This window comes from Petaurus breviceps, unplaced genomic scaffold, assembly GCF_028583685.1.
Source record: "Petaurus breviceps papuanus isolate PSGF00001 unplaced genomic scaffold, PetGlider_PUasm1.0 90650, whole genome shotgun sequence".
Classification (NCBI taxonomy): domain Eukaryota; kingdom Metazoa; phylum Chordata; class Mammalia; order Diprotodontia; family Petauridae; genus Petaurus; species Petaurus breviceps.
This window is the reverse complement of record NW_027187299.1, coordinates 8517114-8542737: the sequence shown is the minus strand read 5'-3', so window position 1 is coordinate 8542737 and position 25624 is coordinate 8517114. Positions and strand designations below refer to the sequence as shown.

Here is a 25624-nt window from a genome sequence, read left to right as displayed (position 1 = left end):
CACCAAAGGAAAGAGTAAGGAGAGATGGAAGGGCCAAGGACTGGACTGGGTAGGAAAGAGGGGAAAACTTCTACTTTGAGAAGTGATAAGGAAGTTATTAATGTCCTTAGAGAAACTTTCAGCCCTAGAAGTCAAATTGCCAGGTATTGAGGAGTGAAAGAATGATGAGAAAATGGAGGCAGCAGAGTATGGACTATTCAGAAAGTATGGCAGTGAAGGAGAAAATATAGATGAGATGATAGTTTGAGAAATCAAGGAAATGTCTTTTAAAAAGAGAGGAAACTTACTTCTTCCTATCTCCCCCCCCCCCAACTTAACAGTTGCCTTGAGGCATTAGCCACTGTAACACCAGCAGCAAGCAAATGACAGTGGCCTAGAGGAGAGAAAAGGGCAGAATTGAGTTCAAAATACAAAAGCACTAACCAGGACTACTTCTGTCAACTCAATTCCAGAGGTACCTTTATATGATGCTGGTAAAAATGTATTCAATGGACTTCGTGGATACCACATAAAATTTAACATTTTGTTATTGTTTGGTCATTTCAGTCATATCTGACTCTGTGATTCCATGTGGGGTTTTCTTGGCATATTCTTTTTTTTAAGCATTTCCCCTCCCAAAAAATCTTTATATAATGGAGATTTACAGTGTCATATACAATCCTCTATGTTCTTTGTATGTGGAAATCTTCATCTATATTGATTAGCAGGAACACTATTGACTAGGAGATCTTATAGAAGACAATATTTGTAGACCTCTTTGCCCATTCAGATCAGTTTCTGGGATTTCTCATCTACCCTTCTTCTGCCCTCATTTGGGTTTCTACTGATAACTTTTCAGAGCAGAGTCAAAGAAGTAACAGATGTGATCATAGGATCATAAGTCTAGATCTCAAAGGGATATAAATGCCGACTTAAACACAAAAAACATTTAAGTGCTTACTGTGTACAAGACACTATTCTGGGTGTTAGGTGTGATGTAAAGTGAAGGTAAGACTTTGGCCCTGCCCTTATGGATTTTATATTGGACCAAAGTTTGAGCACATGGTAACTTTTTCATAGTCTCTTTTGTGTTCTGTTTAGCCAAAAAAAATTCTTTTCTAAACTCCTCTCACCTTTCTTAGTCTCTTTTATTAGGCACATTATTTAATGGATACTGCATTTATCTGTTTGATTAAAACCATACTCCCTTTAAAGTCCTGGGGTAGCCACGAAGCCCATCAGTTCAACTGAAGGCAGTAAGCAAACAAACTTGGCTCTTGATATCTAAAGTGAAACAAGATCTAAGGTCAGAATATTGTCCCTGTAAATATCAATATTTTAGGGGCATGCAAAGAGGACAGCTCCAGAGGCATGGTTTGTCCATGACCGGTTCATGGGTTTGGGTTTTACAAGCCTGAGTTCAGATTTCATGCTTACTCTTGAATTTTTATTTCAGGATATAACTTGGCAGGATGAACACTCTGCCCCTTTCTCCTGGGAAACAAGGGTAAGTTGGATTAAGACTTATTTTTACTTTTTAAAAGGATTGAGTAATTATATGTCTCTCTTTACAAGCTAACATTTGATGGCCTTAGAGGGTGGTAGGATTGCTAGCCAGCCTACAGCTGACATGCCCATTGTTTGCAGAAAAGAAAAGGAAGTGTGAGGGAACTGTTAAGAGTTAGAAAACTATTATGGTGTGGTTTAGAGGCTTTTAAAAAAGCACACTGGAGATGAAAGCAATAGTTAATATGATCAGACTAATTCCATTCTATTGACTGGGTACAAGGGAGCATGTCACAGGAGACCGTTGGCTGTGCTTCTCCTCTTCACATGTAAGTACTCAGCTCACATTCACCATCTCTGGCCTCCAGAAGGAGAAACTTCAGTGAAAGGTAGGGCTTCTGTGAATAAGACTCTTTAGATCCATGGATTAATATTTCATTAGGATCAAATTAGGAAGTTTGAGAAGAGTTGCAACTTGGAAGGAAATTTTAACGTGTTTCAAGACTAGTTAATGGCTGGTCCTTTGGGCTAGGGTAATTAGGGGAAGAGAATTCAGCAAACATTGAGTGCCTAAAATGTGCCAGGCCCATAAAGAGGAAATCCCAAAGAATGGTGGGTTTTTTCACATTGTAAAAGTGTATGATGTTTTTCTCCCCTTTGGGGAATAATTTCCTAATATGGATACTGTGGGTGTGGTGGGGTACAAGAATTTACCCTTCCTGTAATCACTCAAAAAGCATTTTTTAAGCACCTACCATGTGTTAGGCACTATGCTAAGTACTAGGGATGCAAAGTAAGATAAAAGCCCCTTTTTCCAAGGAGTTCACAGTATAATGGGGGAAGACAATTTTGCAAACTATTATGTACAAACTACTATGTTGTCAAATATACTGGGCAAATTGGAAATAGTTACAGAGGGAAAGTACCAGAATTAAGGAAGATCAGGAAAGTCTATTTCTTATACAAGTTGGGATTTTGCATGGGCTCTATGGAAGCTTTGTAGTATGTAATCAAAGCGAGATCCAGAATCACATAGACTCAGAATTTAAATGTGTGTGATCTTTAAACTAGGAAGGACAAAACCATCTGGTCCTATGGAATTGATGCTTCATCAACCTTTTGGATACAGAGTGGTAATATTAATCTCTTATTTGAGATTGGGTTGCCCTAGAAAACATTTGTTCCTTTCCTCAGTGACTAGTAGGATAATAGTTTGTCCTTCCAGAGGGGAACCATAGAGAATAGCAGTGATAGCTCTGTTAAATCCCTGACCCCTTTGTTTTGAATGAAGTCACCAATCCAAAGCAAGCACCAGTCTTGATCAACGGATCATAGATTTAGGGCTGGATAGGACCTCAAAAGCCATCTAGTCCAGTCCCCTCATTTTTCAGATGAGGAAACTGAAACCCAGGGAAGTTAAATGACTTGCTCAAAGTCACATTGACATTAAACAGTAGAGGCAAGCTTAGAACTCAGGTCCTATACCTCCAGAGTCAGTGTACTTTCCACTGTAGCAAACTGCCTGGAAGTTGTACCCAATATTATGGAATCTCGGGAATCTCCCCAACCTGCTAAGCAGCTCTTGTTATAGATGCTAGCAAAGCACAGGTACAAGAAGAGAGTATATTTTCTCAGTTTTGATAAAAAGGTGGTGTGATCTTTTAAAAAAGCACTTATAAGTACATCTGGGGTTTAAACCATGTTTCTCAATATAAAACTATGATATGATGGATTCCCACACGGTTTTGGGAGTCCAGACATGAATTTTCATCTTCAGCTTTCCCTCTGACTTCTTACTTGATCCATAGGCAACTTACTTTACTTTTTCTTCTATAAGATGAGAGGGTGGAACTAGGTGACCTCTGAGGTCATTTTGGCTCTAAAAATAAAATGCTGACCATCTGTTTTTGATGGAAAGCCTGTCTTGAAAGGCCTTTGAAATTGGGAGACCTACCATCTGTTGCTTTGTTTCTCCTTATACTCTGATGGGGCCATAGAATTCATGGGATCAATTAATGTTTGGAGTCTCATAAAAGATCTTGGATTTCTGACATCACAGGATAGCTTAGTATCATGTTCCATTTGATAGTTGCCAAATCATTGGTTTTCCCTGGGTTTTTCTGGGGACGCATCTAAATATGTTGAGTAGTTAAGCATTCCCAAGGGCATTTGCATGAGGGCTATGCTCAGTTTTTATATGCATTCTTTCTTGGACAGTTTTCAATTACAATTTAATTGTTAATCATTAGGATTGTCATTACTTGGGTTTTGTCACCCATGGTCCTTAACCTGAATTCCAGGACCAGAAATGTGTGGTAAAGAGATCTGGACTTAGTAGCTCTGAATCCATGGGTAAATCACCTAACCTCTCTTAATCTCAGTTTCCTTATTGGTAAAATAGGGATGATAATAATGTCCACCTTTATTGGGGTGAGTGGATGGGATGTTGTGACGGAATGAGATAACATTAATTCAAGTGCTTCACTAACCCTCAAAGTGCTATATAAATGTCAATTATTACTATTTTCTCATAAGGGTTCCAGATGGGAAAAGCATATGTAACACACAACCAAAAACATAGGCACTAAGAAAATGCTTAGTAAGGAAAAGCCCCAAGTGTCAGATTTTCATGCAGATTAAAAATTGAGGAGTCATTTTATCCTATGACATTTACTATTATTGGTTTTTCCTGGTGACTTTGCGGAGCATACAATAAAAGTTCACATTTTTAGAATTGGGAGCACTTCAACTATATTACCTCATTTGATCCTTAGGACAACTCTGTGAAGCAGAAAACATAGGTATTATCTCCATTTTTTTTTTCAGATGACAATACTGAGGCTTTGGTCAAGTGACTTGCCTTTGGTCACATGGCTCTTAAGTGACAGAGGGGAAATTTGAACCCAGGTCCTCTAACTTGGAATCCAGAGCTCTTTCTACAACTCCATGTTTATCTGATTCAGCAATTCAGTTCTACACGGTTGTATTAAACAACTACCATACATGCCATGCTAGGCACGGGGAATATGAAGTCATACAAGGGGTACAAAGACAAAGCTGGAACAGTTTTGAAACAGCTCCTCAAGGAGCTTATTTCCTCCAGGGAGGATCTAGAATGTATAGAGATAAGTCATATCAAAATATTTACAGAGTATTTGTCGATTAGATGAATTCAGGCAAATATGTTTATTATGGGAGTATGACCTCATTCTGGCAAGCATATCTTTCTTCTGCATTTAATAGATGACTTAGGGCCTTATTGATCTAAAAAAAAAATCATATGCCAGACATATATAGAGTGTTGTACTTATGAACTTTGCTGTAAATTAGAGTCCCTCAGTAAGAAAGAAAGTGTGTGTGTGTGTGTGTGTGTGTGTGTGTGTGTGTGAGTGTGTGTGTATTAGTTGGGATAGGGGAGTGGGAGGGTGGAGATCAGTGCTTCTGTCTTGAGGAGGCAAGGGATACCATCTGGAGGTTCTCTCATGCATAGACTTTAGTGACTTTTGCTCCTTAGTGAGAAAAAGGATCCTGCATCCACTTGAAACCTGCAGAAGGAGTACCAGCTATAGATTGATTAATTGTATTACTATTTTGCCAAGGTCCCAGGTATCCCTGTAAAGAACTAAGGAATTCTTGTTTCCTATGGCTTTATGTAGAGATTGGAAATAAATGTCCCTACACATTGGTCACTACACAGCCTTCGGGAATAAACTTGTCATTGCCTTCTCTATCCTTCCGACCAATAGCTCTCCAATGCAATGCCAGATGAATTGTGGAGATAGTGTGGTACACTAGAAAGAGCACTGGCTCACCAGTTAAAGGATCAGGGATCAAATCCCATCTCTGATGCATATTAGCTGAGTGGGCATATCACAACTTCCATGCCACTTATTTTGCTCAATTATAAAATGAAGGGGTTGTCCCAGATGGTCTCTGAGGTCCTGTATGGTTCTATATGTATGATCCTATATCATAGAAACATCAGGAAACAGAACGAAAAGTTATTGGGGTTTTTTTATTACATGTCTTTCCACAGGAAAACAACAAAAATGCCCTAAAACCTGAGTACTTTCTTCACATGTCTTGTGGGAATAGCTGACCTCCCAAAAATTACCTTGTTAAATGTCCCCTAAGCAGTCGTTAGCGGGATGGTACATTATTTCTATTATTAACTTGGTGCAAATGACATTCCAGTACAAGAGTTGTGGCTCACTGAGGATGCTGCTGATTCAGGCCTGGATTGGTGTGGTCGGGCACGGGAAAATAGCTGGATAAAGAAGCTTTTGGCCTTGAAAGCAAGTAGAGCTAATAATGCATTCCAGAATGGATTTCACTTTGTGCTAATGCCAGCCAGCTAAGGTTCATGGGTAGTAACCTGTCTGGGTTCTGAAGCCAACATAAATGGAGAGAAGTGACCAAAGTCTTATTGCTAGGCAGTGTCTGGTTGATTATATTGTCATAGAGATGTAGCCTTTGTTTCTACCTTGGCACAATTCTGTTTCCTTTCTCTCCAATCTGTCTTTCCTAATCATCCTTTGCATTGCTGCCAGAGTTCTAGTCCTTTTGTATAAATATGACCAGGTCACTCCTCTGATCAAAACTCTCTGAGAATTCTGTTACTTACTGAGTGAAATTCAGATGTTTCATTTTGGCATTCAAGGCCCTTAAAATCTGGCGCCATCCTTCCTTTCTAGGCTTCTATCATGCTATATCCCTTCCATGAATGCCACGTTGCAGTTATACGCTCCCCCTAAATTCTACTCAGCTCAAGTCCCATCTTCTACAGTGTCCTTAGGTGCTAAGACTTTTTCCTTCCATGTTACCTTCCATTTGTTCAATATATATCTTTGATTTACTTAGGTATTTACATGTTGTCTCCTCTGTTAGAATGTACACTCCTTGACACCAGAGCCTGTATTTGCCCTTCTTTGTATCTTCAGTGTTTGGTATAAGCTTAATAGATGTTTATTGACTGACCTACCTACCCCATACTTATTATTCTTATTCTGTTTTTGCTTACAACATTCTCTGTGCCTAGAGTACTTCTCCCTTCCCTAACCCACTTCCTACCCCTACCATCAGTTAAAAACATTCTTCTTTATCCTTTAAAACCTAACTCAAAAACTATCACTTTCAGAAAGTTAATCTCCCAGCTAGTTAACCCTTTCTCTCATGGACCCCCCTCCCCAGTAATTTATTTGCACTTTTAATTAGCATTTAACTAATTGTAATGTATTACATTTTCTGTATTCGTCAAGTCTTTCTATTAGATTGGGAGTTCCATGATGGTAGGAACCTATGTCTTTTGTAAATATTTTATAATAATAATAACTTATATTTATATAATACTTTAAGGTTTACAATACTTTTCCCCACAATCACTCTGTGATATGAGTAGAGTAAATATCATCCCTGGTTTTACAGATGAGAAAACTAGGTGACTTTCCCAGGGTCATACAGGTAGTTAGTATGTCTAGGTTGTGATGTTTAAAAGTTCCAGAGACATGGTTTCTGGGTAATTGATCAATTTATTAATAAGCTAGCATTTTGTTAGTAAAAGATGTCAGTGGCATTCTTGAATGCCAAAGACCCTCTTGGGGGTCTCAAAATTTACATGCCCTTGGAAGAATGGATGTTCCTGAGGGAGGCAATCAACTCTGATTGGTTAACAATAAATGAAAGAAGGAATTATACAAGAGGTGGGATATATTACAATGAGGGTCTTGTGGTATGTGACACTGAGCAACCAAATCTTAGTCAAAGCGACTTCTCAATTTTCATATATATCACCTGCCTGACAAAAGGGAGAATCCACATTTCCCCAGGCCTGTCAGAGTAAACACAATGAGCAAAAATCCACCCAATTGCCTAAACTTAGAATATGTTTTACTGTCTTTGATTAGATCTTAGCCATCCTGGCTGGGTAAATCTTTGAGAAAGATTTCCCACACTGATTGATTTCTGAATGAGGAAATAGAAAAGGGGAAAAACCTTGATCCTAATTCAACAATTAGTTATTAATACAAGAGATAAATAATTCTTTCTCTCAGAGTCTTGAAATCAGGTCTTCTAATTCCAAAGACTAGTGGTTCTTCCCCTTCTACAACACTGCTTTCAACTCATGTTCTCCACAACTATGTGTTTCATTCATGTTTATAAAATTGAATAGGTCTCAACTTTGCAGTGAAGCTTGTTTTAATAGTACTGGGGGAACAGCATCATAACCTGACCTTTTTAGATCAATGATCCCCATTTCAGAGGTGCAAACTAGTGCTACAGTCAGGTTGGTATGGGACTTTTTTGAAACAGAAATGGGAAGGGGTTGGTAGGGAAGAATCTAGCCCATCCCTTCTATTCCAATCACTACTCGAGTTAAGGAAATTCTATAAATCCCAACTGTCTACATGGTCTCCCTTCATCAGAATCCTTCTTCCTATCTTTCCCTGCATTTATTAAGTACAAATAGCTTCAACCAGGGCTTCAACCTGAAGGTTGCCAATGTCTCCAAACTTGAAAACTGAATGATGCCGGTTTTTAAAAGTTGTCATCACTTACTACAAATGGTAGGATAGTTGTATCAATAACAATAGAGAAACTCTGATCTCCATTTCTAAGACTGTTCAAACAGAACCCTAGGCACCCCCCCCCTTTTCCAGTTGTTTATTTGACAAATCTTTTTACCACCCTGGGCCTCAGTTTCGTCATCTTTAAAATGAAGGTGTTAGAATAGATGGCCTTGTAGATCTTCAGCTCCAGATCTATGAGCCCATAGTCCTGGGACACTTACTTATACAAGCATATTTGCATTTGCATCTCCCCATTTGCTACTTTTATGTGACCAAGACCACTAATTCCAGTGTGGCTTCAAGCCATGGGAAACTAGACTTTTTTTTTTAAGGGATGGGAGAGTTCATAGAGGTTTTTAGAAGACCATTTGTCATTAAAACTAGGAGGGACCTTAGAGATTACAGAATTTCAGAGTTGGAAGGGACCTTAGCATTCTAGTGCAACCCAAAGCCCCCAAATATTACCTTCTACAACATAAACACTTCTGATGTGGGGTAACCCACCACCTCTTGAGGCACCCTGTTTCACTTGTGGATATTTCTAATTGTTAAGACATTGACCCTGATAGCAAGCTTAAATCTGTATCTTTGAAACTTCTTCCCTTTGTTCTAGTTCTGCCTTTTGGAGCCAAACAGATCATCTAGTTCTAATGCCTCTTTGGGAAATTGATATCTAAGAGATGGGCTTACCCAAGGCCACTTATGCTTTAGATTTATCTCAGTGAGTGTGATCTCACACACACTTAACTGAACTGTCATGTTACATGCTCCATCCACTTTGGCACACCCTATGTGATATGCAGAAATGTTGAATTTAACAAGTTACATGCATTAATTCTACATGAACCTATTTGCCTCAGTTTCCTCAAATGTAAAATAGGAATAATAATAATAGAACCTATTTCCCAGGGTTGTTGTGAGAATCAGAGATAATTATTGTAATCTGCTTATGTTAGTGCCTAGCTGCTTATCATAGTCCCTTGCATATAATAGGTGCTATATAAATGCTTATTCCCTTCCCTGATTCCTGTTTTATGAGCTCTTGGATTTCCCATTTCAATAAAAACCATTGGTGTACTAAAGAAGTTAGAAACTCTTATATAGGGGCAGCTAGGTGGTGCAGTGAATAGAGCACCAGCCTTGGAGTCAGGAGGACTGAGTTCAAATCCAGACTCAGACACTTAACACTTACTAGTCTTGTGACATTGGGCAAGTCACTCAACTCCAATTGCTCTGCCTTCCCCCCTCCAAGAAGCAAAAAAAGAAAAAGAAAAGAAAAGAAAGAAAGAAACCCTTGTATAAAACCCACCTTGGGAGTGCAGACTATGATCTGACTCCTGCTGGACTTTGTGTTTTAATAGAAGTTTCAGCTTCATCCCAGAAATGGCCTAAAAACTCCCCAATGAAGTTAGTCAGTGGTGTTTTTGTTTAACAGCTGGAGTGACTGAGGCCTGGTTTATGGTCTTGTCTAATGTCACAGCAGTCAGTATTAGAACTGGCAATAGCATCCAGAATTTCCAAACTCTCATTGCTTTGCTTAGGTTTTTGCTAGATCAGATTGTTGCCTGGCAGGCTGTTTTATTTATTTTTGTATGGGCCACTTGTGACCATTCACCCTAAGCTACCAGTGGCTTATAAAGATTCTTTTAACAGACCCTCAGTGCAGAATTGGAGTCTGTTTTAATTCAAGACCCCTTCCAGGACCTCTACAGCTAGATCAATTTGACAGGGTCAGCCTCAAGGCAAATCACCTCAAGCTCTTCAACCACTAAGCCCATTTTTTCCTATTTGCTTAATGTCTCAGCCCAACCTTCCCATACTTTTTTTCCCTGGGGTGCCTGTTTCTGACCTTGCTAGACTGACACCCCTCTGCTGTGTGCTGACCTTTTCACAAGTTATGAAGGTAGAGTAGGTTTGGAAGGCCACAATACTCCTTTTTTTCCTGCTAGAGAGCAAATAGCTCCTGCCTATTAGCAGAAGTGGTAGGGGATGGGAACTCTGGTTTTCCCTCAGTCACTGTTGAGGTGGCTGCCTCTGGAGACAGCGCTGGATTCCTCCCTGATGCTGTTGCTGCCTAAAGGTGAAAGAACTTGGCACTTGGTGTGCTCCAGCCATGGGATATGGAAGTAATAGAGAAGATTCCATTCATTCCCAAGACAGGTTCAGCCTGGAAGGTCTCAATGGAGAAGTTGTAAGGAAACTGGCTATAAGGTCATGCTGCTAGTTAGGGCCTTGGTGTCTTTGTTCTGGTTTCATCCCCTAGAGGGTCTGATTATTTCATCTTTTCCCACCTTCCCTCTCATGTTATTCCATTGTTTGTTCAGTAGCCAAGGGTACATTGAGACCTCTAATTTTTAAAAACCCTTAAGGGAGTGTGCCCTACATAAGGAGCCCACTGGGCTCATCAGTATCTGTGACATACTGTACCAGTTGTTAGGGGCATGGGGACTGGAGGTGTGTAGTCTGGAGGCTTTTGTATATCACTGTAGGACTTAAAGATGGATTGTGGATTGGGGGAAAGATGAAATGATTGTGGAAACAAAGGCTTAAATGTCCTGAACATATTATATTGATTTATTAAGCAATGCATGGTAATTGCCCAACAAACTGGTACCAGACCTCCTAGCTTAGGCCTGGACCCTGAACACAGGGGGAGACAAACTTTTTTACATTAACAGTAGTTAATCAAATAAGGCCAATTAACTAAAAGAAAACAATACAATTTGCCTATGGAGAGACAGAACAGGTAATCCATTAGCATCATCTAGATGTTTAAAGAAGTCTTCTCTAAAGGATTTTTCAAATCTTATTTAGGCCTTGGGCACCTGCTTGCTTTTTTTTGGGACTAATCCACATGCTTCTTGTTACTTCTTTGTCCTTAAGACTTAGGTGAGCTACTTTTGGCCTCAGCTTTCCTCATCTGTAAAATCAGGAGGTTGGGTTAGATGATCTCTAAAGAATCTTCAAGCCTTAAATGTATGATCCTTAAAACACACCTGAGATATCGCTTTAAATTAGCTCATTGGTGTATGTATAGAATTTTGTGATTTTGATGATTTCTTATTTTCCTCCCCATACCCCAGAATGCCATTCACAGAGGTTCATTATCCCACCCAGAATTGATAAGACAAATATTTTTATTTTGGAGCCCCTTCCTCAGTGACCAAACTGTGACATTTCTCCTATGTTGCTTCTTTTTTCACCAAAATCAAAGGTTCTTAGTTTTCTCTGAGCCATCCTTCATTCCCACTTTCCCTCTCCTTTGAGCTAAATGGAGCTTTAATTGTTCGGTTTGTTAATTTATTAGTCTTTGCTCGAATGAACTATCTTGTGTTCTGACAGTATTTCTGCAACCTCTTTCTCAACAATTTAGATTTGCTGGAGGCTGCCAAGTGAAACAATTAGTTTTGGCTGCTTGTACTCATCTGTTTTACTGAAATACTACACATTCTTCTCCAGTGAATAGGGCATAAAAATAGGTTCTGGGTTCATTGTGGTCTTTCTGTTTTTAAAATAGACATTGCCAGCTGAGACCTAGTTCCCCACATGGTGAGATTATATCCCAAGTGTTGGCTTGAGAAGCTTGAATCCTCACCATGCACATCCTGTCTCTGATAGTCCAGCCTAGGAGCTTGGTAGCAATCTGTCAGTCTGTATCATGGGAGATGCTTTATTATGGACCCTTGTTAGCTCTGATGGATATCAAGTTTGGGCTTAATATGTCCCAGTAAGTGAATCAGTGGTAGGTGCCTTCACATAGTCTGTGTCTTCATCATCCTTCAGTCACCTCAGATAAGTACCCACTGGATACAAGTACTCTGTGGCCTGGGAAGTGATTGTTGGATAACAGAGATAGTGTGGTATAGTGCATAGGACATTGGACTCAGAGTCAGGAAGACCAAAATTCAAATGCTGCCTCAGACACTAACTAGCTGGATGAACCTGGGCACTTAATGTCTCTTTGCCTCACTTTCCTCATCTTTAAAATGATGGGGTTGGATTAGATGGCCTCCAAGGTCCCTTCTGACTCTAAATCTTATTATCCTGCTTTGGTACTGTGTGGAGAAGTGATTAAGGAAGGAAGGAAGAAAACAAGTATGTAGTGTTTACTATGTCCCAGATACTGTGCCAAATGCTTTGCAAATATTATCTCATTTGATCCTCACAATTCTGGGAGGTAGGTGCTATTATGATCCTTATTTACAGTCTAGGAAACCAAAGCAGAGGTTAAGTGACTTACCCAAGGTCACAGAGCTAGTTAAGTGTCTGAGGCTAGAGCTGAACTCCTACATTTGAACTAGATTAGGTTTTCCTAATTCTTTTAATTATTTCCTATTTATCCTTTATATGACTTGCTTTGTATATATTTGTTTGCATATTGTCTCCCCTATTAGATTTTAAGTTTCTTGAGGTCAGGGATCATATTTTGTCTCTTTTTATATCCCTAGCACTTAGCAAAGTGCCTGATACATAGTAGGTGCTTAATAAATATTAATTGAATTGACTTCAGGTCTAGTGCTCTATGCCACCAGCTTTAGAGGTAGCTGGTGATTAACTCCATAACATTATCCTTTCTTGCATCTATTTACTATATATCCTTCATACCATTGTTAAATTAATATTTCTTAAACACATCATCTGCTCTTTTCATTTCTCTGCTCAGAAATGTTCAGTGACCTCCTATTGCCTCTTGAATACAGCTCATATTCCTCTAATATTCGAAGCCCTCTATGGTTTAGTACATCTATAAAATGCTTTGTTTGGCATTCAGAGTCCCTCACAACCCAGTACCTTTCACCATTTCCAGTCTTCTTACACCTCCCCTCCCACTGCCAAGTACGCTGTGATCCAGTTACACTGGCCTCCTCACTCTTCCTTGACCAAGAAATTCCATCTCCAGACTCTGACCATTTTCACTGGAATAATCTCAAGTCTTCCTTGGTTTCCATCAAGTCCCAGCTGAAATCTCACCTTCTAGAAGAAGCCTTTCCTGAGTCCCCTTAATGCTAGTGCCTTCCCTCTGAAACTACTCCAGATTTATCCAGTATATACCTTGTTTACAAATAATAGTTTGCATGTGCCCTCCTTCCTTAGACTATGAGCTCCTTGAGGGCAGGGACTGTCTTTGCCTTACTTTGTATTTACAATGTATAGCACAGTGCCTGGTATGTAATAGGTATTTAATAAATGTTTATTGACTAACCTTCTTCCAGTTAAACTGACCCTAATTCTTTCCCTACTCCTTTATAGATTGGTTTAATGTCTGAATATCATGGGGTAGAGGGAAAAGAAAATCCAACATTGCATTTCTATAGTCACCTTCACATCCTTCCCTAGACACAGGTGTCCCTGATCCTGAGCAGCCTAGAACGGATACCCACAGTGCAATCCCCTGGTTCTTTGTAGTGTTGTTTGAGGAATTCTTCTGTTGTCCATATATACACTGAATGCAGCTAACCCCATAGCTCCCATCAAGGCATTATGGAAAGGGGTATTTATCACCCTCTGAGTGGCAGCATCATGTGGGAAAAGCACTGAACTTGGAGTCAGGAGAGACCTTGGGTTCCAATACCTATTCCCAACACTTATTGGCTTTGTGACCATGGGCCAGCCAATTACCTACTTCTCTGGGCTATTTAGGGCTCCAAAGAGATGATATATAAAATTGCTTTGCAAACATTGAAAGTGCTCTATAAATGTCAGCTATTATTATAATTTACAGTTCATTTCTAGTACTTTTCTTGGGCACTGGGAAGGGATAGGCACTGAGCATATGGTTTACAGATCTGTAGTCCTTTGTGGGGAGACTCAGATGAAAAATTACAGTCATCTATTTTGGGGAGTCATAGACTAATGTCAAGATAGCAGTGGGGGTGCCTTCTATATTTTGGGTATCTTATACTAACAATTCCATTCACTCAGCTGGATGGTTCCCATCATCCAGTAATACTTTCTAGCTCAAGGAGAGAATAGGTGAATCTCAAACCTCCTTATCCACATGTGTTAGAGGTGTTTTGCTCCTTTGAGGTGAATCAGTGGCAATCAGGTACGCTACTTGCAGTTCTGAGAGACTAATGTAGGAAAGTCTTTAGAGCACACTTGGTCCTGGAACAGTGATGAACAGGAGACCAAAAACCAGAGAAGTCATGTTAAATGTCCTCCAGTGTTTCATGTCAGTTTCCAGCCATTGGTAAAATGAGGGTGTGCTTTTTGCTTCACATTTGCTTTTGCAAGGAGGTTAAAATGACTTACATTATAGAAAAAGGCCCCCAGGGTTTAGACCATCCCACGGAGCAGTTTTGTGGCAGAGGCAGGGTGTGCTTAGATTGAATTGATGATAGTTATTGTCCTCTTTTTGTCCATCTTTACTCTTTTTCTTCCCCTCCATCCTACATATATGTATTTCTGCATCTGGGGACATGGGGCAGAGTTAATGTTCTTAAAACTATATCCTTAGACAACCATTTACTTTCCTTCCCTTTTTAAAAAATCCTCTTGTACATTTACTTCTCTGCATCCATCCACTTCTCCCTAACAAACTTCTTCCTTTGGGATCTTGGTGCTGAGACTCCCCCCTCTACTCCACCCCCACCCAACCCTCCAAAACAGTAAGACAAGAACTGTGACCTTGCTCTCCTTAATTTCCTCTGGGTCTCAGCTTCTCTATCTGAAAAATGGAGGGGATGAGGGGAGGCAGTTGAAGTAGAAGGTCTCTCAATCTCCTTCTAACTTGCTAGGATTCTCTGAGTCTGTGTCCATGTAGTTATGTTTGAAAAAGGACTAAAACAGTTTAGTGTAAGATGATGCTTAAATGCTTCTGTATCATGGTGATGACCTAATTTGGTCCTACTGTGATACTCTTTTTTTCTCCCTACCTCCCCTCTCTTGCCTTCCTTCCCCATCAGCTGGAATACTTACTTTGAGGTCAGAGGTTCTCTTCTGGAATGCTTGCCTGCCTGGCAGAAGCATCTAAAGAAAGATTCCTATTCAGGGTAAGCTGCTGGTCCAAAAAAGGCAGCACCCCCCAACATGATCCAGTTTTGAGCTCCTCCTCTGCATTACAATTTCCAGATCAAAGTCAAACCCATTCCCAAAAATCTTGGGGCCCTACTTCCGAGTTATTTTTAGCCAGTATGCTTATTTAAAGAAACCATCATTTCTGTGTTGACAATGTCCCGGAATAATATTGTGGTAGCTTTAAATATGCATGGCATACAGAATAGTTCACTTAGGAAATAGGGCCTGTTTAAAATTTACATCAAATGAATATAGAACACCTACTATGTGCAAGGCAATATGCTATTTAAAGCTACATCACGTCTGATGTGAAGTGACTTGTTTGCAACATGATATGATGGAAAAGATTTTGGCTCTGGAGTCTGAGGCCTGTCTGTTGGTGACCACATTTATGGTTTTCTTGGCAAAGATACTGGAATGGTTTGCCATTTCCTTCTCCAGCTCATTTTACAGATTAGGAAACTGAGGCAAACAGAATTAAGTGACTTGCCCAGGGTCACACAGCTAGTAAATGAATGAGGCCAGATTTGAACTCAGGAAGATGAGTCTTCCTGACTCCAGGCCTCACACACTACCTATCCATTGTGCCACCTAGCTGCCCTGGAGTCTAAAGACTTAGGTGCAAAATCTGTTTCCAGTGCTTAAGAACTTGTGACCTTGGGCAAACCACAATCTCCCAGAGCTTCAGTTTCCTTCACTGTAAAATGAGGAGGATGTTCTCTGAGGTCCCCTTCCAACCCAAGACCTGTGATGATCCTATGTCTGTAACACCTTTGATGATCTTATCACTTTGGGCCTATATAGCCTGGGATTTGAAGCTCTAAATGGTGGAAGGTAAAGCTATTTTTGTGTCTTTAAGACTTTACTTATTATAGGAATGGGGATGACTTTGTTTTGGAATTGTCTGGCTATGTTTTACTCAAGTTTAGACTCTTGAGCTCTTCCTGATGCCTTCAATTTGCCTCCAGAACTCCAGGTGGGGATCTCTAACCAGGCACATAAGGAAAACCCCTAAGGTGGAAAGATTGGCAGCAGTCGGGGGCCCTGAACTTTTATAAAGCATGAGACCCCTTCTGGCCCCATTAGGGCTGTCCTGTCATCTTAGTGAAAACTGACAGAGTGGAGATGGAGACAGAGGGAAAGAGAAAAGTGCTTCCACTATGAGACTTGTATTGGAACCAGCAGGAGCAAGGAGAAACCCATTGTCTGCCTTTCTTAAAACAATGGGGGAGGGGAGCAGCCCTTCTTTCATTCTGTTCTCTGCCCCTGCAATCTGCTTTCTGCTCTGACCAGTGCTAGGAAAGGGCAGGGGTGTGTGAAGGGGCACATCGATCATGAATCACTGGCTCACTGACTACTTCCAGCTCAAATGAGGTGGAGCAATTAGAGAGAATGGTAGCTGATGAGCAGGTGGGTAGAGAGAGGGAATGGGAATGTTTCCTGATCTATTTAAATGATGGTTTAAAAAATAAAAAAAACCTGACATCAGAAATAGCTTATCTGGTTTAAGCTTGGGAAGAAAAAAAAAAGGGGGGTCTCAATGAATTGATTCTCCAAAAAAGGGACTTGAGTTTAAAAATCAATGAGTTACTTATCAGAAAAAAATTTAGCAATGTTATCTGAAATAGTTGGCAGCATCATCTTACCCAAAACTTGTAATATACCCATCTCCAAATGCTCCCATTATACATGGTGGCGAGTTGTGCTCATTAAGCAAGGAACTAAGACACGGCCCATTCCCTGTAGGTATTTGCTAGATGTAAATGGGCAGCTAGGTGTTGCAGTGGACAGAGTGTTGAACTTGGAGGTAGGAAGACCTCAGTTCAGATCCTGCCTCCAACATGAGTTGTGTAGCCCTGGGTAAGTCACTTAAATCTCACTCGGCTTGTTTCCTCAGCAATAAAATGTGGTGCGGGTAGTGAAATAATAGCACCTAAATAAATTTTAGGGTTGATGTAAAGGATAAATGAAAGTACTTTGTAAACTTTAAAGTGTTGTATAAATGCTGTTGCTGCTGCTACTACTGCTACTACTACTACTACTACTACTACAACTACTACTACTACTACCATCATCATCATCATCATTATTACTGTGAATTTGTCAGATTATACTACTCAGAGTAATGTTACATCCTGGGTCATCGCCAGTTGTCTTTAATCTTGTTTTGTCACTGGACTGATGACTCTAGAGGAAAGAACTATTGGGTGAGGTCAGGCAACTATGTTGGGAGTCCTGGGTTTTTATCCTAGCCCCACCATGGTGGAGATGGGGGATTAGGGGGTGGGGCCTTCATAACAAAGCTCTCCCCTGCTGTAAGGAATAGGGTACAGAACTCACCAGTGTCTCTAGATGGACCTGGGCTCCATTAGGGGCAGGCCTGGCTCAAACCAGTACCCTGTTGATTCAGGTTTGATGTTGGGATGAAATGAAACATAAGTAGGTCATTGTTACTGAAAGGAGACTTACTTAGCATAACATAGAGAAAGGTGCAGTAGCACTTTGCTGTAAGCTCAGGTACCTAATCCCCCTTGTCTCTTTTATGGAAACACATGTGGTCAGCAGAGCATGGAGTCACTCAGCTGGTCAGCAAGGCAGGGAGTGGTATTTCACTGTCTTGAGACATCCACTGAGTCTGAAGGGCTCTGCCCTTGTGTGGGTGGCCCTTTGTGTGGTCTTAGGTGACCAAGATGTCAATACAGCCAGAGGGTACCAGGGAGCTGCCTCAAGGGACCACACAATTTTCATCTCCCTTCTCACCACCACCAGCACCACATCAAGTCCCAGATTTTTTACCTTTTGGGGAAAATCTAGCCTAATTTAGATTGTAGGGAAGTGAGGACAGACCCTGGTGGATACTGTTTCTATCACAGGCTCTATGTGCCAAGAGGTGGCCAAAAGGATTCAAGGAAATAGCCTGTTTTTTTTTCAGATATTTAAAACTAATATCTGCTACTTAGCAAGGCATCTGAGTTCACACAGGGATTTTTCCACCGGAGATGAGGACGAAATATCGTGTTTTAAGAAGAGCAAGAATTTTAAACTAAAGAAATGCTATGTGTCATTAGTCTTCAATTTTGACAGAGATGCTATCTAAACATATGCCTGGAAATTAGGTAGCATAGCTAAATTGACCATTGCTTCTCACTAACCCCCTTTTATCATTATATATATAATTTTAAAGTTTTATTGGTGCCTTTTGTTTTTTTAAATCACAGTCCTTTCTGGAAGTCCCCATCCCCTCTCTCACCCTATAATTGAATCCTCCCTAGTAACAAAGAAATACATTTAAAACACCCAATGTAGTGACCTTGTGTAACAACATAGACAACAGTTTGTCCTCCTAGACCTTCTCCTATTTCTTGAGAAGAGCAAGATATATTTCACTCTCTGTTTCCTAGGGTCATTACTGGTTATGTTGTTTTTCTTTTAAGTAATCTTATCTTGTAATATACATCTCAGATCCATTATGGAAGACTTAGAAATAGCTACCAGGGAAGGTTGTAGAGTAAGACCATGTAGAGGGCAAATATACTGATTTTTAAAATTAATTTTACTAAATTCACTACATAGTCATCTCTGGAAATTCCCACCCTTACCCTGGAAGTGAATCTTCCCTCATAACAAAGAAAAACAGGTAAGCTGAAACACCCAATACAGTGTCCTTGTCTGACAAAGTGTACAACATTTTGCCATAGAAGACCCTCATCATTTTGTTGAGAGGAACAAGGTATAGAGAAGCCATTGACTAGGTCAGTGAAAGAAAGATTGAGGGAGGTCTTAGAATGAAGGGTAGATTAATAAATCTGTTGTTCTTACTGACAAGGTTTCATATTTTGTTTTTGTTTTTTCTTCTTTTCTTAGAGTCAGATGGATTTCAGCATTGCCTCTTTGTCCATCCAAGAGCCAAGTAGCACAACCCAGAATGAACCAAGGCAACTGTCCAAAGTCCCTCAGGGTGCGCAGGCCATTAAATCCTCTCAGGGAAACAAAACGTCAAGCATGGATGGCCTAGGGTCCATCTGGAAGGAGGAGGAATCCTCTTTCTGGAAGATAAATGCAGAGCGCTCCCGAGTGGAAGGACAAGAGTCTGATTTCCAGTCACTGACCCCTAGCCAGATCAAGTCCATGGAGAAAGGGGAAAAGATCCCTCCAGGCCATTACCGGCAAGAATCAGTCCCAAAGGATAAGGAGTTGGCCAAAGGGGAAAGACCCAGTGGCCCTTGGCAAGAGAAATTTACATTCTCCAACCTGAGTGCTGAGAAGGAAAGGGCCGGGTCTGGTCAGTCTTCAGTCAGCTTGCTGGATGATGGTTTCCTCTCTGAGTCTGTGATAAAGTTATCATCATCAGGCTCCAAAATGGAGGATACAGAAGATGCTTTAATCTCAGAGTCCAAGCCCACACAGGTCAGATGGTCCTCCACCACTTTCTCTTCCTTCACCTATTTCACCTAGAGAGGAGCTACCCATTGACATGCAAACATACAAACACACATATATCCATATATCTGTTCTGTTTTTAAGAAAGGCAACAGAACAGTAGGGACAGGCTAGGGTTAGGAGAGCTGGGATTTTACCCCCCAGATTTTACTACTAGCCAAATATAACAAGGTTAACAGTGTGGTCCCTCCTTATCCATGGGCCTGCTTTTCTATAAAAATGCACATCCCCTATTTCATCCTATGCCTGTTTCTAGGGAGGTTTTATATAGAACATTGGTTAATAAGGGGGTTATCTATTAATGTGGAAGCAGAAGTTGGTAAGTATTTGAAGAGTATGGCTCTGTGTTAGACACTAAAGAGAGACCATTGGGCTACATGCATTGAATCACTGATGGTATCCTGAAGAGAAGGCAGAGGAAATGGAGGTAAAGGAAGTTAAGTTTTATGTAGTGTGGGTGGTGGGCACTGAATTATTTGTTGTGAGAAGCATGGTAGAAGTGGGAATGTCAAGTTGAAATAAGAATTAATCTATAGGATTTAGATACCTTAAAGGAATCTTTAGGGATTGGTTAACTCATTATTCCAGAGTAAGGGGAGGAGGAGGGAAGATTTCCTTTCACTGAAGGGAAGAGAAGAAAAACAAGGATTTGGGAGAATGAGATGGTCCTACAGGGGAAGGAGCAAGAGGAGACCAAGGATCATTGCTTTTGGATTATTTTGCCGTGTGTGCCTGTGTCTGTGTCCATCCATCTGTCCATCCACTGTTCTTTTCCAGAGGAGGCTAGAAGAACAATAAGCTGTGATAAAGTAAAGTTGGAAGCTTGAGATCTGTGGCAGCTGTTGTAGCTTTGTGTTCCACTCTATAAAAAGCATTGTTCTGCAAGGAACAAAGTAGTAAAGTAGGGTGTGGTCACTTCAGTGAAGTCTTTCTGCTGAAAAGGGACATCTGTACACAAATACTATCAGCAGTCACTTCAGTTAGTTCTACAGCATGAAGGGCTTCTAAGGATCATAACAGTCATACTTTTTCTTCATTTAGCATTTTTCTTAGAGGATGTCTATGATTTCCTTTACAGAATCTCCCCATTAGAAGGGACCTCAGAGGCCATCTGGTCCAACCTGTATCTCAGTAAGACTCTTTCCTGCTATTTAGCTTAAAGACCTCTACTGAAAGAGGGTTACCCCAACCATGGTTACCCCATGACTTCTTGGAGGCAGCCCATTCCACTTTGGGATAGATCTTATTCTTAGCAAGTATTCTCTTACATTAGAGTTACTCTCTATAACTTCTACTCAGTAACCAATTGTATCCTCTGGAGTAAGGCAGAAAAAGTCTAATCCCTTTTCCTGTCCTCCATTTTTTTTTGGGGGGGGTGGGGTGACCAGGTCTCCCTGTCTTACCTAGGTTGAGAATACAGTGGCCATTACCTACCCCACTGCCAATCTGGCACTGAAATTTTGACCTACTCTGTTTTTTAATTGGGCCAGTTTACCTTTCCATAGGCAGCCTAGTGGCCCCCATTCCCAGATGCTCACCATACTAGTTCTGGCCTTGATGCCAGCACCCTTTAACTTTAGCCCTGGTGCAGCTCAGAACTCAAGAGCTCAAGAGAGCCCTGACTCTCAGGCTGCCCTGTAGCAGAGATAACAGGCATGCCCTCTCTCCCCAGCTGATCTCTTCTACATAACCACACTTTAGATGATTAAAAACAACTATCCTGCCCCAGAATCTTCTCTTTTCCAGACAAAACACCCTCAGTTCTTTTAGTCTATCCCCATGACCTTAAGACCCTTTGCCTTCCTGGTCACCTTTTCCTAAATGTTTTCCAGTTTATCAGTGTCCTTCCTAAAATGTGTCAATTATAACTGGACACAATATCCCAGATGTGGTCTGACTAAGGCAGTCAATGGGTCTATTACTTCCCTTTCTCTGGACTGTTATTCCAACCTAGGATTACATTTATTGTTTTTTTAGCTGCAGCATCATACTATTAATTATCAATGTAATTGGGATACCTAGTCCTGGAAAGTAGAAAAGGGATGGATAGTTGAAAATCTGCTTAACTGGAAACCAAAGAGGAATGATAGTCATCTTACTAACTCTGGGCACCTCTTGAACTCCCAGAGTTACCAGCGGTGATAGTCAAACCACTTCCTCCCATGTTGTGCTCCTTAGTAACTGCGAAGCTTTGAAACGCCACATGAAAGCCATGGTTATCCTTTGGCTCAGCATCTTGGGATCATGTGGCAACCAGGGTGAGGGTGTTTGGTCTAGGGGCAGAGCCCAACATGCTATTCCTGGCTGTGCCCACTGTTAATTTGCTGGGTGACTTGGAGACTGGTCTCATTGTTCCTCCATATGTTGTCAATAAAGCTGACAATGCTCTAGGCCATCAGGGCCAAGTACTCAGGGTTCCTTTTAGAAAACAGCAGAGTAAAACACTGGCTTGACAGTGTGCATTGCTTCCTGTTTTCCACTTCTGTTACTCTCAGTTTATCATATAACCTTCTAGTTGGCACAGCCTCCAAATCTATAATTCTCTTCTCCTGACTACTTCCTTCTGAGTCCTCAAGGTAGAGAAATGGCTTATAAAATACCCTCTACAACATACTTTATAGGTGGGCATCCAGCTTTTGCCTTAGCACTTCCAGTAATGAACTTTCACCCCTTCACTAGGCCACTCTTTCTGCTTTTTGACAGGCTCAATTCTTTCAGCCAATCAGTAAGCATTTATTAAGGGCTTACTATGTGCCAGGCATTGTGCTAAGCACTGGGCATACAAAGAAAGACCAGAGAAAGACCCTACCCTCAAGGACTCATAATATAATGGGGGAGGAAAAAAAGCTCTTCCTTATATTGAGCTAAAATATCCCTCCTATGACTTCTGCTCATTTTTTCCTGGTTCTGCCTTCTGGAACTATACACAATTCATCTAATTTTTCTATCTCATGAGAACCTTATAAATATTTGAAGATAGCTGTCATGTGCTCCTTCTTACCTCCTCCACTCATGTCTTCTTTAGAAACTATCTATAACTTCAGTAACTATAGTTAATACAGTAACTCCTCATATCATGTGATTTCCAGACTTCTCACTTTCCTTGTGATCCTCCTCTGGACACACTCTCATTTCTCAAAGTCCCTCTAAAAATATAATGCCAAGAGCCAAACATAATACTCCAGATATGATCTAACCTATGTAGCAGCAACTGAGTACAGTGGGACCATTAAATTCATTCAGTTCAGCAGACATTAAGTACCTACCATAAGTAATGCACTGTGCCTAGACCATGTTAAAAATATTGCCTCCTTTTTCTCTGGATACAAAACTTTTATTTGTGTAGCTTCAGATTATATTAATCTTTTTGGTGACCATGTTCAATTCATTAAGTATTTACTATTTTTCAGGCACTGCTGTAGGCACTGGTCAAATAGTCATTTTTTTTTTTTTTTTTGCTTTTTGGAGGGGGGAAGGCAGGGCATTAGGGGTTAAGTGACTTGCCCAAGGTCACATGGCTAGAAAGTGTTAAGTGTCTGATACCAGATTTGAACTCAGGTCCTCCTGACTAAAGGGTCAGTGCTCTATTCACTGTGCTATCTAGCCGCCCCTCAAATATTCATCTTACAGGTGGAAAGGGTCTTGAACTTGTTGTCATGGGAGCTGAGTTTGAATCTTGGCTCTGCCCCTTACCTCCTACATGGCTTTGGGTCAGGTATGTAACCCTTCTGGGTTACAGTGTCCTCACTGTGAAATGATGGGGTTGGACTCCCAGATCTCTTCCAGCTCTAGTTCTATGACTGTCTATATCAACATCTTCATGTCTAAGAGCAGGGGTTAGACTTCAAAGGAAGGTTGAATCAGGTGGTGAACTTTTCAAAAAGTTATGGGAGGAATGATCTGAGGACCCAAACCAAGACTTTGGGCTCCCACCCCAGAATGCTCTCCCAATAGACCATATTGTCTCCTACTAAGTCAATAAGCATTTAGTCAGTCAATAAGCATTCATTAATGCCTACTCAAATTCTGTGCTAAGTACAAAGGATACAAAAAAAGGCAAAAGACAGCCCCTGCCCTTCAAGGATCTTGCTATCTAATGGGGCATTGACAAAATAAAGATGTACAGAAGGAGCTATGGACAGGACAAATAGGAAACAATCAACTGAAGGAAGACGCTAGAATTAAGAGACATTCTAACGGTTTCCTGTAGAAAGTGGAGTTTTAGCTGGGACTGAGAGAAGCCAGGAGGCAGAGATGAAGAGAGAGAGAGAGCTTTGAACACATTGGGATCCCTAGAGCCTGGAAATGGCATGTTTGAGGGACAACCAGGAGTCCAGTGTCACTGAATTAAAGAGTTTATGTTGGGGAGTAAGGTGCAAGAAAACGGAAAGGTAGAAGGGGATAGGAAATGAAGGGCCTTTCATTCCAAACAGAGCATTTTATATTTGATCCTGGAGGTGATAGGGAGACACTGGAGTTTATTGAGTAGGAGGGTAACATGGTCAAACCTGAACTTTAGGAAGATTGCTTCAGCAGCTGAATGGAAGATGGACTGAAGTGGGCAGAGACTCTTGGTAGGTTGACTAATCATTAGGCTATGTTAGTCATCTAGGGATGAGGTAGGGCTTGCTCCAGTGTGGTAAAAGTATCAGAGGAACTATAGTGGCATTTTCGAGAAAAGTTTCAATGGTGAAATCGAAAAGTCTTGCCAACAAATTCTGTATGGGGGTGAGATATAGTGAGGAGTTGAGAATGACACCCAGATTGTGAGTCTGGGGAACCAGGAAGATAATCACTCACTTCCCTCAATAGTGAGAGGGAAATTTGGAAAGAGGAGGCTTTAGGGGGAAAGGTAATGAATTCCCTTTTGGACATTTTGAGTTTAGCTGGACATCCAGTTTAAGATGTCTGAAATTTTATCTTTGGTTTTAGCCTATTCTTAGCCTGCCAAGATCTCTACAAATCCTTATTCTGTCATCTGCTGTTTCCTTCTCAGTTTTACTATGTTGAAATATTTTTAAAAATTTCCACTTCAAATGGTTCATTTTTTTAATGATGTTTAAAGGGATAAGTTATCGGAAAAAATTAACTTATATGGAACTTCTATCTCATTTCTAAGAATACTAAATCAGTGGAGTGTTGCCACTATCAGTATGTTCGGGGACACTGGAATGATTACATTGGGTAGAATGAAATAGGTGGGAGGAAGCATTATTAAAAAGGAGGGAAGAAACTTGGCTTTGTAGAGGTAAGAGGATGACAAGGGCACTGGGTTGCCTGTTTGGTGAAAAGGTTAAGTTACTTGCCCAGGGTCACATAGCTAGTCAAAGGCCAGATTTGAACTCAGGAAGAAGAGTCTTCCTGATTCCAAGCCTGGCACTCTATCCATTGTGCCACATAGCTGCCCTATTTCAATGCTATATAAACATAAATTGAATTGACCCCTGCAGGTACCCATCTACCAGTATAAATCACAATGCATCCATACCTTCATGAGTTTCCATCATCAAAAATGTTCATTAGATGGGGGTCAGGTTTTTAGTGATAATGTCTTTCAAACTGAACTTAATTGAGTTTTAGACTCCAGTTCAGTACTCAAAGCCTTTCTGGCTTGGTAGGATCTACCTAAAATACAAAACTTGAGGGTTACACTATGATGAGGGAGGCATTGGAGTGAGAGGCATTGAAGTGTAGGTCTAATGACACTGCTACCATTACATCTGGACTGATAAATCCAGTTGAGAGTTGCGTCCCTGCAATTAGTCACCTGAGATAATGTATATTTCCCCAACAACATTGCCCTTGTCCAAAATGTCTCTAGAACTTCTCTACTGGAATTGCCTTCAGAACCTACCACTGTTTCTCTTGACTACCCTCAATGCTACCATGAGTTGTTTGGAGAAGTCTAGGTAACACCTCCTTGCCTTTTTTCCACTTGGGGGTTTATGGAGTATAACTGGTAAATGTCACAAATCCTGTTATAAGGATTTTGTATTCATATTCCATAAGGTCACCTGGGCCCCTACTTGCATGAGGGTCTTTTTATTCTTTATTTCAAAATTCCTGTTCTCTCTCTCTCTCTCTCTCTCTCTCTCTCTCTCTCTCTCTCTCTCTCT

General features: G+C 40.7%; 1 protein-coding gene across 2 annotated transcripts in view; it reads left to right on the top strand.

The window, feature by feature from the left end:
• Positions 1–25624, top strand: part of CUNH1orf198 (chromosome unknown C1orf198 homolog) — a 50359-nt gene that overhangs the window by 19368 nt on the left and 5367 nt on the right. For both annotated transcript variants that reach the window (XM_069064900.1, XM_069064901.1), the window contains exons 2-3: positions 1436–1486; positions 18933–19475. In XM_069064900.1, coding sequence (XP_068921001.1) covers positions 1436–1486; positions 18933–19475 — 594 coding nt within the window. The remainder of the gene's footprint in view (positions 1–1435; positions 1487–18932; positions 19476–25624) is intronic.